This window comes from Bos indicus, chromosome X (genome assembly GCF_029378745.1).
Source record: "Bos indicus isolate NIAB-ARS_2022 breed Sahiwal x Tharparkar chromosome X, NIAB-ARS_B.indTharparkar_mat_pri_1.0, whole genome shotgun sequence".
Taxonomy (NCBI): domain Eukaryota; kingdom Metazoa; phylum Chordata; class Mammalia; order Artiodactyla; family Bovidae; genus Bos; species Bos indicus.
Window position 1 is genome coordinate 103,615,079 of NC_091789.1, and position 15,608 is coordinate 103,630,686.

At 41.9% G+C, this 15,608-nt stretch overlaps 2 protein-coding genes across 3 annotated transcripts in view; one reads left to right on the top strand and one right to left on the bottom strand.

Moving 5' to 3' along the window:
• Nucleotides 1-3,028: 3,028 nt before the first annotated feature.
• Nucleotides 3,029-3,490, bottom strand: LOC109555128 (profilin-2-like). Its single transcript, XM_019955707.2, has one exon. It carries the CDS (start codon nt 3,488-3,490, stop codon nt 3,029-3,031), a length of 462 nt encoding a protein of 153 aa, XP_019811266.1.
• A 2,872-nt stretch (nt 3,491-6,362) lies between these two features.
• MTMR8 (myotubularin related protein 8) overlaps nt 6,363-15,608 on the top strand; it is a 287,800-nt gene continuing 278,554 nt past the window's right edge. For both annotated transcript variants that reach the window (XM_070783785.1, XM_070783784.1), the window contains exon 1: nt 6,363-6,488. In XM_070783785.1, coding sequence (XP_070639886.1) covers nt 6,465-6,488 — 24 coding nt within the window. In that variant the 5' untranslated portion in view covers nt 6,363-6,464. The remainder of the gene's footprint in view (nt 6,489-15,608) is intronic.

Genomic DNA, 15,608 nt, shown 5'->3' on the forward strand with positions numbered 1-15,608 from the left:
TTACCCTCCATCTCACCTCTCTTTCTTTCCCTTCAGGGGTATGTATTAAGCCACATTGAGGCTCTATCCAAGATAAAGGTTCTACTGAAGCCACTTTCACATTTAATTTTTTTTTTCCTGGCTTATTGCCCTACCACTATTTCAAACTCTTTTCTTAACATAAGTGAGTGAAGTGAGTGAAACCACTCAGTCGTGTCCGACTCTTTGCGACCCCATGGACTGTAGCCTACCAGGCTCCTCTCTCCATGGGATTCTCCAGGCAAGAGTACTGGAGTGGGTTGCCATTTCCTTCTCCAGGGGATATTCCCGACCCAGGGATTGAACCCAGGTTTCTCACATCCCAGGCAGATGCTTTAACCTCTGAGCCACCAGGGAAGCGTTCTTTCTTAACATAAGCCAATGTGAAAAAGCACGAGGGGGTTTAGTTAACCAAGAGCTCAGTGTGAGTCAGAAGTATAACATGGCTGCCAAGATAAAAGTTACAGCAATTTCATTAGAAAGAGAGGATCCAAAAGGAGGGCAATGAGACTATTTGCTCTGCTTTTCTGTTCTACCCCCAGAAGACAGCATCTACTGTCTCACCACATTTTTGAGAATGATGCGAGTGAGAAGGGAAAGGAGCATTGTCCTGGGAGGCGGCAACCACATGGGTCTCCTGATAGTTCCTCAAAAGAACAGGCACACTCCTGCCTCAGGGCCTTTGAATGGTTCTTTTCTCTACCTGCAGCACTTCCCCTAGTTCTTGAAATCACTTAATTTCTCACTTCATTAGGCCCCTATACAGATATCACCTCTCCTGAGAAGCTGCCCTTGATGTCCCATTTAAAAGTCCTTCCCATCACTCTCTACCTCTCTTCTTACTGCTTTGTTGCATGATATTTATCATCTCCTGACACATATTCTGTTTCTTCCATTAGAATATAAGCTCCATGAACACAGGGTTATTGTGTACTTTGTTTACACAGCATGAGCTCAATACATATTTATACAAACTTTCTCATGTCATCTACCTCATTGTATTGCAACTTATTTTTTTCATTTGTCTTGTCCCCACTAGAATTTTATTTAAGAAACTTCTTTTCTCTAATTTTTGACATTTTTATTAATTATCTAGCCAATACTTGGCATGAAGAGTGTTGGATGGATGGATGGATGAATGTGCTGGCAAGGATATCGTAGAGAGGTTTCAGAAACTGGATGAGGTTGGCCTAGAACCAAATTGCCAAATACAGTAGCCACTAGATACTTATGATAACTGAGCATTTGAAATTAAGCTTGTTTGAATTGAGATGTGTTACAAATGTAAAATGAACACCAGATTTTGTTTAGTTGCTAAGTTGTGTCTGATTCTTTTGCAACGCCAAGGACTGTAGCCTGCCAGCCTCTTCTGTCCATGGGATTTTCCAGGCAAGAATACTGGAATGGGTTGCAATTTCCTTCTCCAGGGAATCTTCTCGACCCAGGGATTAAACTCGCTTCTCCTGCTTGGCAAGTGAGTGCTTTACCACTGAGCCACCAGGGAACCCATGCACACCAGATTTTGAAGCCTTGGCATGAAAACATGTAAAATATCTCATTAATAATATTTTTGTTGATTATATGTTTAAATAACAATATTTTGCATATACTGGGTTAAATAAAACACATTCTACATTCTTAAAATTGAATTCAACTGTATCACCTTTTCCTTCTTAAAGTAAATATTAAAATAAGTTAAAATAAGTTACATATATGACTAACATTATATCTGTATTGAATAGAACAGATTTTTGACAACCTCCATGTTTAAACTTCGACCTTTATAGGCTTGTGAGGGTATATATGGCGGGTATTGAAGCTATTCCTTGAAATTGACAGAGAAGAAGGTTCTCCATAATTACTGCTCCTGGTGGCAGTAGGATCAAATGAGTGATAGTCACTCAATCATGTCTAACTCTTTGTGACCTTATAGACTGTAGCCTGCCCAGCTCTTCTGTCCATGGAATTCTCCAGGCAAAAAGTGCTATGGTTTATTATTCAATCTCATCTTTCTCATTCCAGTCTTCTTTCATGCCAGCTTGTCCACAGTAGCTAGCAACAAGCCAGATGGAATGGTTAGAGCTTTTTACCTCCTTTCTTAGCTTCTGCCCACCCATGTTTTCCCTGATGGTGACAACAATGAATAGATAAGTAGTCCAAAGGTGAACCACAAATTGGAAGAACAAAATCTACCCACAAATACCCTGGATCATCCACATGCAGCAGAATCCCCACTTCGAAAAATCTCTTTTCCTGATTTATCCATACAGCCAACTCCCCTGGCAAAGCCCCATGATGGGTTACCCTAGAAGGGGAAGAGAGAAATAGAAGGGAAACCATCTGTCGTTTTGTTTTTTTTTTTTTTTTTGTAGATTATAATAAAGTTGGAAAACAAAACTAATGTGTGTGTGAAAAGTTAAACAAGATTACGGGACAATCATTCAAGAAATTCTGGGCAGAGTAAGATTAAGTACATACAAATTACCCATAGAGTTAGTACTCTAGTAATTCAAATTAGGGTCACCCCTAAAGGTTGATGCAAAGAAAGATTCCTTGAGGAGGTGTACTTGTGTTGAATTTTGAAGGATAAATATGATTATCACAAAATCATAGATTTCCAGAACTTATAGGGCCGTTAGAGACATAGTACATTCCTCATTGTACCAATAAGGAAACTGAGGTACAGAGAGAAAAAGATACCATAGTTAGAAAAAAGTTGGGAGTGCAACCAAGACTGTCTAGTTCACCGTCCAGTACTCTTCCCTCCAAGTGCTGAGATGGAAGAGATGGTTCTAGGTGTAAAAAAGGTACAGAAACTCAAATGCTTGAATACTCACTCCCCAATCTGCTCTTCTCCTAACAAGCTTACACACACACACACACACACACACACATCTCCAAACCTGATCTGGAATTTCCCTTTATTTTCTTCAAGACTGTTAATCTGGAAGGTGAATCAGATAACACTGAATTCAAATTCCAGGTCAAACACCAAGGCCTTTTTATTTACTTAGAAATGGGCCATGTGTTGATTAATGGCCTCTTTGATGTAACCCGCCATCTCAAAAGCCTTGAGGTTGAGAGGCCCTCCTTCTGTTCCTTTTTGTCCCATCACCACAAGGTATACAGACTCGATCTGAACTACTGTCACTGCTTGGCTGCCCCGACTCTGGCCTTTGGTGCGGAGATCCATGGTGTTGTTGCCCTCAGTGTATAGGTTGTCCCGAATCAACAAGCATTTGGTCCCTGCAAGAGTGATTCCCTGAAGAAACAACTTCTCTCTCCCTTCTCTCGCCAGCAAGATCTGAATTTCTTCCTGGGTCAGTTGGAACAGGTTACCTTCAGGATAAGAAGCTAACAACCAAGGTGGGGAATTGGTGATTATTGCCGCATCATAGCACATCCCAGTCTGTAGGAAGAGGGTGATGCAGTCTTGCCAGACTTCTTCACTGATATCCCCTATGCACTGCATGATTCAGGTAAGCTGTCTCTAAATGATGAATAAAGTGATTTTTGGCAAGTAGGTCTTCAAAAGAAGTTTGTTGGTAGTTGGCTCAAGATGAGACTGAAATAAGCTAAAAATACAGTCTGTTTTTGATGGCGTCTCCCCAGCAGCAAGGTGGAGGAGGTCTTGATGACTTGTGTGAAGTTATGCCTGAGCTGCCCTCTGTTGTGACTTATCAAGCTATCTTTTGAGCAGGAGTGAGGTCACAAAGGTTCTGTGACTTGTTAAACAGTCATAATTCACCACATCATGGGTGACCTTTGGCAGTAGCTTTCAGTGGTTGTATCTCCAGCTAGTGAGATATTGGTGCAAAGCACATCTACTTACTTCCCTAGGATACCATGGGAGAAACACCAACCCCCAATATCAGAAAATCCCTCAATGTAGAACATAACTGAGTAATATTTGAGTTGGAGGTTTGGATATAAAGCAGGACATGTGAGATTTAGTGCAGCAACTAGTATTCAGATGTTGGCTAATCTGAGACCTGAGCTCTAGGTACAAAGTAAAAAAAACCACAGCCCCACTGACTTACAACTCTTTTTGGATGGACATAATAGCCTCCTAATGATTTCCTGTCTTCAGATTCTTTCCATCTAGTTGTTTATCCTCTGGCCCACACCAGCTGTGAGTCTAGAGTAATTTGTTTTCATCTAGTCATTCAGCAAGCATTTATCAGGCATTCACTATTTGCCAAGTACTTTTCCAAGCACTGGGTTACAGCAGTGAACAGAGAAAAATCTCACAGAGCTGACATCATAATGACAGAAGACAAATAAATAATAAATTATAATAGAATCCCTTTCACAGAATTTTTTTTTTATGAATCTAATACTTTTTCCTTCCACATTTTCCTTCTTAGTCCCAGATGCTATCTACTCCTGTGGGGGTCCAATCTGACATGTGATATTCTTCTGAAACCTTTGACAAATCACCATCTCTACCTTAATTTCCTCTGAAATGACACTAAGTTGCCTTAAGTAGGGACTTTTAGGAGGAATGGCTAAAGTTAATGGAGAGAAAATTTGGGGTAGTTTAGAAAATTCACTAATTCGACAAATATTTATTGAATACCTACTGTGTTCCAGGTCTGTTCCAGACTTTGGAGATCTAGCAGTGAACAAAATGTCCCTGGCCTCATGAAGCTGACATCCTAGAGGGGAGACAAATAACAGACAAGGACGTTTATAGTATATCAGGTGGTGTTCATAATTATTAATATAAAGAAAAAAGGTTAAGATGATAGAGAATTCTGGGGAAGAAGTAGTGGTGGTTTTATTTGATATAAGGTGCTCAAGTAGGATTCTCTGACATTGTGAATTTGACCAGAGACCCGACAGAGATGAGGGAGTGAGCATATGGATATCTGGGGGAAGAGCATTCTAGGCAGAAGGAACAGCAAGTGCTTCTGAGGCAGGAGAATGTATGGTATATTTGAGAAACAACAAGAAGATCAATATAACATAAAGAGAGAAAGAAAAGGGTGATAGAAGATATAGTCAGAGAGGCACTAGGCTTAGATCACATGTAGGCTTATTTTAAGCCATGTAAAGATTTGGATTTTCTCTGAAATGGAGAGCCACTGGTAGGTTTCAAGCAAACGAGTGACATCACTATAGATTCTAGAGTCTGGAAGATGCCATATTGAGGACAGATTCTAGGGAAACCAGGGCCAAAACATGGTGACCAAACTATGTCAATAATTGAGGCAAGATAGAGGTTTTAGCTAGAATACAGGGCCCAGAGAGGTGACATGATTTGCCCAAGGTCACACAGCAAGTTAGTAGTAGCAGACCTGAGAGTAAAATCCAGGTTTTTCGAGTCTCAGACTGTTCTTTTTGCCATCATAATCCTGATTCAGAGAACACTACAGAGTAGCTGCACTTCATCTGAGAGGTGGTTCAGTGGGTCCCTGGTCCTTTTCCCACATCTTTGGTGACAAAGTTATGAGGCTACTCTAATAGTTCAGGCTTTAACTAGGTTTATGGCAGTAGACTCCCCCTGGATGAGAGGAGTGAAAGGAAAATATACTTATAAACCATCTCAAAAATATTCTATAGTGACTTGCCCAGGGTCTCACAGGAAGCTCTTCAGAAACTCAGTCATCACCACAGAGTAGTCTATGTTATCTTTGACTGGTGCCATCTCTGTTAACATTAAAGAATAGTGGAATGGTATTGGTACTCAGAATCCTTACAGCATCATGGGTTGTGAGAAGGGTGCCAGCACTTGAGTCTGGGACTTAAGAATTCCTGGGCCAAACCTGAAGTCTGAACTAGGACAATCTGTTGTTGTTGCTGTTTTTACTCTTAAGAAAATGGAAGCAGTCCTAGAAATATTTGTGAGCCTAATGTTACTGTTCTGCCTCCTTTCTACAGTCCTAATAGTTTTTCCCTTAAACAATATGAAAAAAGCTCCCAATCACGGGATTTTATTTAAACCAAGCGTCCTTAGAAAGCTAGAATGTATATTTAGCAGTTTCTCTTCCCAAATAGTGCAGTGGTAAATAATCTGCCTGCCAAAGCAGGAGATGCAAGAGACTCTCGTTCCATCCCTGGGTAGAGAAGATCCCTTGGAGTAAAAAATAGCAACCCACTCCAGTATTCTTGCCTGGATAATCCCATGGACAGAGGAGCCTGGTGGGTTATAATCCAAAGGGTCGCTAAGAGTCGGATGTTACTGGGTACACACCCCTACCAAAGGAATGGCATTTTGACAGGACCGCCCAAAGAAAAGGGCATTGCCAGGAAGCAAGATGGCGTTAGCGGCGGAAGGCAAAGTGTCGCGAGAGAAGCCTCCGCGAGGATCAGGTGACGAGAACTTGAAGCACGAGAGGGAGGGCGGGGGCTAGAACCAGGGTTGGGCAAGAAGGCTGCGAGAACCGTGGTGGCGGCAGCAGCCTGAGTTGCACTAAGGATTCCGGGTGTGGGGATCCGCGGTCATGGACCATATCACGGTGCCCAAGGTAAGGAGAAGAGATCGGCGAGGCTGGGAGCCGGGGATTCCCTCTCGATGCTCAGCCGCAAGCCCAGCTACACCCTCTCAACTCTTAGAGTGCTCTTTGACGCCCTCTTCCGCGCGGGACCGGAGTAATATTCCTCGGTTCACACCCCGTTTCACCCAAACTGAACTTTCTTCTCCTTGGGACCTGCCTGCAGGCGGCTGCGGCACGCAAAGAAGAGGTGGTTCTGTACCAGTCGTTCTCTCACTTGATGCCGCCTCCGCGCTGGGTGGTTGCCTGCTGGGTCCCTCTCTGTCCTGTCTCCTCCGATCCTAGCTCCTCCTGGCTCCCCAGCGGTTACCTCATACACCCCTTTACTCCAGCCTTTTATACAGACTTGCTGCACTTGTAACATCCTTTCTTGAATTCCCCGAGTGGCATTGCCTCCCAGAGGGTTACTTCCTTTATCCAGGGTTTCCCTGCCCATCTCTTGACTTCTACCCCAACAGTTGCTCAGACCATCAGTCCAGCTCCTCAACTTGCATGTGTGTGTTTGGGGGCAAAAGCATCTGTACAGCCCCGAGCTTGGCTATAGGAAAGAGGTGTAACAGAGTGGACCTGGCTCTGCTCATCCAGGAAGAAAAAACGTAGAGGTGACATTGCGAGGCCAGTTGGTGTCTGTGTACAGCTGACCCTAGTTAGAGCCTCTTTTATGTCTTTTCTTTCCAGATACTACTCTGTATTTCCCCAACTCCAGCCTCTTTCTTTTAGAATTCACTTCCTTCCTGTCAGTTTTCTTTCTACCGTCAGGCTGAGAACAGGGAAGGGTTACAACTAGTTTTTGCTTAATTTTTTCTATCGATCATAGGAGATATGGCCCAGGCTAATTTAAATCCATATCAAACATAAGGATTACTAACTGTGAAGAGGCAAAAAGGTAGTTTATTTGGGGTCTTAGAATTGCAATTCAGGGATCACAGAAAGTCTAGAAGAAACCAGAATAGTGTCCTACAAGGGGAAAATGGCTAGGATTTTTACAGGAAGAGGGAAATCAATGCAGGGTTATGCAAGCTGTTTACCAACAATATGGATTGGAGGGTAAAATTATTCTATACATAAGATTTGAGTTATGGAATGAATCTCAGTCATTACTAGGGACAGTTGTGTTTTCTTAGGAAGATAAAGTCTAGTTCTCAACATCAATCTTTCCTTTTAGCAACTCAGCAACTATTCAGCAGTTTTAATTTAGAATGTTCAGCGAAAGTCCAGCATTGGTAGCAAATACGGAGGTCTTCAGGTCATGTCTTAGTCATTCCTGACATAGTTATTTTCACATTTTCCCCTTTTGCCCATGCCTTTTCCTGAAGAAAACATCATTGGAGCAATTCTTATTTCCACATAACCAGAATTGGTTGTCTGCTCCAGGTCCATCATGTCCTTTAGAGGGTGGTTTGTGATGAATCAGTGGATAGATTGGAAAATTCACTGGAAGCAACATGGTGTTGTGCTGCCTCAAGTATATCGATTGGGATGAGTATCAGCTGAGCAGTAGAATGGTTAAATATAGAAGTAATCAATTTAAGCAAGCACTTTATCAATATAAAGAAGCTGACAGCATTTATTAACAGTAATAAGCCAGTTTGCAAAACAGTTTTGAACCAAGATCCAATGTTTGAGGGTAACCAACTAAACAAACCAAACATTAGGGAAGTATTAACACTATCAGAATGAAGTCAAGTGAACTTGTTTTGTAAGATTCCAATTTGAGTTTCTACTGTACCAGAGGCATTTATCCAGGTACAACAGGTGGTATTTAAGATGACACAGACTCTTCCAAGTTCTGCTAGAAGGTAATTCAAGGAAAAGCTTTTATCTAACACAAGATGGACAAGCAAATTCAGGGAGTCTTTTTGGGTGCTTATTGTTTTAGCTGTGGCATTAGCTGTGTCTGCTATGATAGCAGAGGGGTTTTGAATAATTTTGTCAGTGGCACCAACTCCCCGTGTGGTTTAAATAAATCTTGGGAACCTTTGAAATCCCTCAGAAGGGGTTTCTTGGCAGAGGCAGAAAGTAGACTGTATGTGCCATTTGGTAATTTCTGACAAATTTAACGCAGTCTAATGAACTATTAAAAGTCCTGCTGCTGCTGCTAAGTCACTTCAGTCATGTCCGACTCTTTGCGACCCCATAGACGGCAGCCCACCAGGCTCTCCTGTCCCTGGGATTCTCCAGGCAAGAACACTGGAGTGGGTTGCCATTTCTTTCTCCAATATATGAAAGTGAAAGGTGAAAGTGAAGTCACTCAGTCGTGTCCGACTCTTCATGACCCCATGGGCTGCAGCCTACCAGACTTCTCCGTCCATGGGATTTTCCAGGCAAGAGTACTGGAGTGGGTTGCCATTGCCTTCTCCGATTAAAAGTCCTAGGGCACATTAGAACCTGGTGTTAGGGCATTGAGGCAGGATATGCCCTGAGTGGCAACCTTCCAACCACAAATACATAGATGGAGGGCTTCCCCAGTGTCTCAAATGGACAAACGTCTGCCCGTAATGGGGGAGACCTGGGTTCGATCCCTGGGTTGGGAAGATCCCCTGGAGAAGGAAATGGCAACCCACTCCAGTACTCCTGCTTGGAAAATTCCATGGATGGAGGAGCCTGGTAGGCTACAGTCCATGGGGTTGCAATGAGTTGGACACGACTGAGCAACTTCACTGGAGCACAGAGAAAGGAGACGTCAAAGGTGAAATTCAGCCATGGGCTGGTTATATACGAGCAGCCTAGAAGCCTTCCTTGTTGGAATATATGGGGGTTATCATGAGAATATATTTTGTTGTTGAACAATGAAATAAATTGGGTGTTTGGAAGTTGGATTTCTTGTTTCTGGATAACCACAGGGCCTCATTAGAACACATATTCCTAAGAAACTGTTTGAGGGGTTATCTGGTTCCAAACAAGGAAAACAAGGAAAGGGAACTGTGGATTCAAGTAGATGAGTTCTGAATAACATATGGTAGAGAGTTACCAGTAAGATTAGAGATAGCCAAAGCAAGGGGATCCCAGTATTCAGCGAATGATTAGGATGCTGATGGCATATCCAACAATTTGTTAGATTTCCTCCAGTGGCTAGACTTTTGGAAATGCAGAATAAGGCATTATTTTCCCAGGTATAAAGAGTCCAGATGGATATTAAGAGAGCTAATACTATAACTCTAGTAAAAACTATCCCAATAAAAGTCAGTCATTTTAATATAAAGAGGACTAAGGGTAACTCATGGCCTTGGTGAGTGAAAGAATCCCAAGTGAAATAGAGTAATTAAATGGCCAAGAATTGGAGCCACAGGCTTATTCCCAGCAAAGTTAATATAAGATAGAATTACCATTCATGGAGGATGCCTACTCTATGTAGTAGGACAAAGCACATTAATAAAACTGTAGCTTCAACGAGGAGTCCCAAAAATTCAATTGTCCAGTCCTTTATAGTCAAAATCAAAGAACCGAAGGACCAGGGTCACTTCCTCTAAATTTTCATTCCTGGCCATAAACCTATTCATGAAAAATTTCACTCCTTGACAATATGTCTATAAGAAGGAGAAGCAAGTTGATGCATCATCAATTATTACATAATGAAGGAGATGTAACAACTCTATGATGGCAGCAATTAGAACAAGGTTAACTTGAGGGATTTCATTGATGGGGATCATGGAGAGTACCAGCCTTGTCCAAATCTTGGGAAAGCCATCCACATTAGGGGCCATTTGCCTCACTTCTGGGTCAGTTTTAATGAGACTTTGACAATAATGTAAAAGATCTCCCTTGACTAGAAGGGGATTATATAGTCCTAAGTCAAGAATCATGGATTTTTCAATAATTTTTTTTTCAAATAGTGACAGTTTGTATTTTCCAAAGGGTATAGATATTAAGTGTAATAGGACTATGTATGGCAGTTTAGGCCAAGGAAGGCCTATAGCCTCAGAGAGTTTTGCCAGTTGAGTTTTGATTACAGCTTTGTTTCTTTCCCCTGGACCAGAAGATTGAGGATGATAGTTACAGTGGAAATGTAGAAGCCGGATTTTACAAATAACATTTGGAATTTGTACAATGAAATGGGCACCGTTATCACTATGTAATTCCAGGGGAATTCCCTCAGTAGGAATAATCCTTTTCAACAGTGTTTTGGCTACTGTAAGGAGAGTTACTCATCTGCAAGGAAAGGCTTCCACCCAATGGGAATACATGCATACTATCATCAGAATATATTTGCATCCCTGAAAGGGAGATAGCGAGGTAAAATCCACTTGCCAGATTTCAAAATGACCCAGAAGCAAAGGAAAGTGGCAGTGAGAAGTATGAATAGGTATTTCTGGGTTCTGCTTAGGACAGATATGACACCTCTGACATATTTCAGCCATTACTTTGGGAGAAGGTTTCCAAAAGAATTGTTTTTCCCAGGCTATCATTTTATCAGTTCCCACAATGAATAATTTAATGTATTAATTTTAGTGTGGTTTCTTGTGTGACTTCACAAAGAGTAGAGTGGCAGTTTAGCATATACCAAAGCCCAGTATGTTGATCAAATGTGCATCATTCAGAAACTCATCTCTGTTCCTTAGATGAGCAGCAGGTATCCTCCCAAGTATGGAGCTTGAATCTTGTAATGCTGCTGCCTTAGCAGCTCTATTGGTCTGTCAATTCTCCTTTCCTTCCTCAGTGTTGTCTTTGGAATGTCTCCAGACTTTTATAATTGCCAGTTGTTGTAGCAGCTAAAACAAAGGGGCCATTTATTTTTATGGGAGTATAATTGCTTTACAATGTTATATTAGTTTCTGCTGTGCAATGAAGTGAATCAACCATATTTATACCTTATATCCCCTCCTTCTTGGACCCTCCTCCAACACCAACCCCCATCCCACCAATTTAGGTTATCACAGAGCACCGACCTGAACTCTCTTTGCTACACTGCAGGTTCCCACTAGCTATCTGTTTTGCACATGATAGTACATTTATGTCAAATCTAATCTTCCAGTTCATCCCAGCCTCCCCTTTCTGCTTGTGTCCACATGTCCATTCCCTACATCTGCCTCTTTATTCCTGTCCTGGACCTAAGTTTATTGGTACAATTTTTCGAGATTCCACATACATGTGTGAATATATGATACTTTTTCTCTTTCTGACTTACTGCACTCTGTATGACAGAATCTAGGTTCATCCACATCTCTACAAATGATGTAATTTTGTTCCTTTTTATGGCTGACTAATATTCCAATGTGGATATGTACCACATCTTCTTTATTCATTTATCTATTGATGCACACTTAAATTGTTTCCATGTCCTGGCTGCTGTAAATAGAGCTGCAGTGACCTAAATCAAATCTGTTATGATTATACAGTGGAAGTGAGAAATAGATTTAAAGGACTGATATCATAGAGTGCCTGATGAACTATGGACGGAGGTTCATGACATTGTACAGGAGACAGGGATCAAGACCATCCCCATGGAAAAGAAATGCAAAAAGAAATGCAAAAAAGCAAAATGGCTGTCTGGGGAGGCCTTACAAGTAGCTGTGAAAAGAAGAGAAGTGAAAAGCAAAGGAGAAAAGGAAAGATATAAGCATCTGAATGCAGAGATCCAAAGAATAGCAAGAAGAGATAAGAAAGCCTTACTCAGCGATCAATGCAAAGAAATAGAGGAAAACAACAGAACGGGAAAGACTAGAGATCTCTTCAAGAAAATTAGAGATACCAAGGGAGCATTTCATGCAAAGATGGGCTCGATAAATGACAGAAATGGTGTGGCCCTAACAGAAGCAGAAGATATTAAGAAGAGGTGGCAGGAATACACAGAAGAACTGTACAAAAAAGATCTTCATGACCCAGATAATCACGATGATGTGATCACTCACCTAGAGCCAGACATCCTGGAATGGGAAGTCAAGTGGGCCTTAGAAAGCATCACTATGAACAAAGCTAGTGGAGGTGATGGAATTCCAGTTGAGCTATTTCAAATCCTGAAAGATGATGCTGTGAAAGTGCTGCACTCAGTATGCCAGCAAATTTGGAAAACTCAGCAGTGGCCACAGGACTGGAAAAGATCAGTTTTCATTCCAATCCCAAATAAAGGCAATGCCAAAGAATGCTCAGACTACCACACAATTGCACTCATCTCACATGCTAGTAAAGTAATGCTCAAAATTCTCTAAGCCAGGCTTCAGCAATACATGAACCGTGAACTTCGAGATGTTCAAGCTGGTTTTAGAAAAGGCAGAGGAACCAGAGATCAAATTGCCAACATCCGCTGGATCATCGACAATGCAAGAGAGTTCCAGAAAAACATCTATTTCTGCTTTTTTGACTATGCCAAAGCCTTTGACTGTGTGGATCACAATCAACTGTGGAAAATTCTTCAAGAGATGGGAATACCAGACCAGCTGACCTGCCTCTTGAGAAACCTGTATGCAGGTCAGGAAGCAACAGTTAGAACTGGACATAGAACAACAGACTGGTTCCAAATAGGAAAAGGAGTACGTCAAGGCTGTATATTGTCACCCTGCTTATTTAACTTATATGGAGAGTACATCATGAGAAACGCTGGGCTGGAAGAAGCACAAGCTGGAATCAAGATTGCCGGGAGAAATATCAATAACCTCAGATATGCAGATGATACCACCCTTAAGGCAGAAAGCGAAGAGGAACTAAAAAGCCTCTTGATGAAAGTGAAAGAGGAGAGTGAAAAATTTGGCTTAAAGCTCAACATTCAGAAAACGAAGATCATGGCATGTGGTCCCATCACTTCATGGGAAATCAATGGGGAAACAGTGGAAACAGTGTCAGACTTTAATTTTTTGGGCTCGAAAATCACTACAGATGTTGAGTGACTGCACCCATGAAATTAAAAGATGCTTACTTCTTGGAAGGAAAGTTATGACCAACCTAGATAGCATATTCAAAAGCAGAGACATTACTTTGCCAACAAAGGTCCGTTTAGTCCAGGCTATGGTTTTTCCAGTGGTCATGTACGGATGTGAGAGTTGGACTGTGAATAAAGATGAGCACTGAAGAATTGATGCTTTTGAACTGTGGTGTTGGAGAAGACTCTTGAGAGTCCCTTGGACTGCAAGGAGATCCAACCATTCCATTCTGAAGGAGATCAGCCCTGGGATTTCTTTGGAAGGAATGATGCTAAAGCTGAAACTCCAGTACTTTGGCCACCTCATGAGAAGAGTTGACTCATTGGAAAAGACTCTGATGCTGGGAGGGATTGGGGGCAGGAGGAGAAGGGGACAACAGAGGATGAGATGGCTGGATGGCATCACCGACTCCATGGACGTGAGTTTGAGTGAACTCCGGGAGTTGGTGATGGACAGGGACGCCTGGCGTGCTGCGATTCATGGGGTCACAAAGAGTCGGATATGACTGAGCGACTGAACTGAACTGAACTCAACTGAACACTCGGGTACATGTGTCTTTTTGAATTATGGTGTTTCTCAGGGTATATGCCGAGTAGAGGAGTTGCTAGGTTGTATGGTAGTTTTATGTTTAGTTTTTTAAGGAACCTCCATAGTCTTCTCCATAGAGGCTATGTCAATTTACATTCTCACCTACAGTGCAAGAGGATTCCCTTTTCTCCACACCATTTCCAGCACTTGCTGTTTGTAGATTTTTTGATGATGACTGTTCTGGCTGGTGTGAGATTAAAACCTTATTGTAGTTTATATATATATATATATATATATATATATATATATATTTATATATTTATATATATATGTGCGTGTGTGTGTGTGTGTGTATAAATATATATATATAATTTATTTCTTTTTGGTTGTACTGGGTTTTCATTGCTGCATGGAGACTTTTTCTAGTTGTAGTGAATGGGGGCTACTCTTTGTTGTGGTGTATGGGCTTCTCATTGCAGTGGCTTCTCTTACGGAACACAGGCACTAGGCACATGGACTTTAGTAGTTGTAGTAGGTGGGCTCAGTAGTTGTGGCTCTTGGGCTCTACAGTGGGAGTTCAGTAGTTGTGGTACATGGTCTTTAGGTGCTCCATGGCATGTGGAATTCTTCTGTGGCAGGGACTGAACTAGTGTCCTCTGCGTTAACACGTGTTTTCCCATCCACTGTACCAACAGGGATGTCTCTCATGGTAGTTTTGATTTGCATTTCTCTAATAATTAGTGATTGCGAGCATCTTTTCATTTGCTTCTAGGCCATCTGTATGTCAGTTTAGTTCAGTCACTCAGTTGTGTCTGACTCTTTGTGACCCCATGAGCCGCAGCACGCCAGGCCTCCCTGTCCATTACCAACTCCCGGAGTTCACCCAAACTCATGTCTATCGAGTCAGTGAAGCCATCCAGCCATCTCATCCTCTGTCATCCCCTTCTCCTGTTCCCAATCCCTCCCAGCATCAGAGTCTTTTCCAGTGAGTCAACTCTTTGCATGAGGTAGCCAATATATTAGAGTTTCAGGTTTAGCATTAGTACTTCCAAAGAACACCCAGGACTGATCTCCTTTAGGATGGACTGGTTGGATCTCCTTGCAGTCCAAGGGACTCTCAAGAGTTTTCTCCAACACCACAGTTCAAAAGCATCAATTTTTCGGCACTCAGCTTTCTTCACAGTCCAACTCTTACATCCATACATGACTACTGGAAAAACCATAACTTTGACTAGACGGACCTTGGTTGGCAAAGTAATGTCTCTGCTTTTGAATATGCTATCTGGGTTGGTCATAACTTTTCTTCCAAGGAGTAAGCATCTTTTAATTTCATGGCTGCAGTCACTATCTGCAGTGATTTTAAAGCCCCCCAAAATAAAGTCTGACACTGTTTCCACTGTTTCCCCATCGATTTCCCATGAAGTGATGGGACCAGATGCCATGATCTTCATTTTCTGAATGTTGAGCTTTAAGCCAACTTTTTCACTCTCCTCTTTCCCTTTCAAGAGGCTTTGTAGTTCCTCTTCACTTTCTGCCATAAGGGTGGTGTCATCTGCATATCTGAGGTCATTGATACGTCTCCCAGCAATCTTGATTCCAGCTTGTGCTTCTTCCAGCCCAGCGTTTCTTATGATGTACTCTGCATGTAAGTTAAATAAGCAGGGTGACAATATACAGCCTAGACGTACTCCTTTTCCTATTTGGAACCAGT

Excerpts from the sequence above, each read along its gene's own strand:
- LOC109555128 (XM_019955707.2), bottom strand. The coding sequence starts at position 3,490 with ATGCAGTGCATAGGGGATATCAGTGAAGAAGTCTGGCAAGACTGCATC.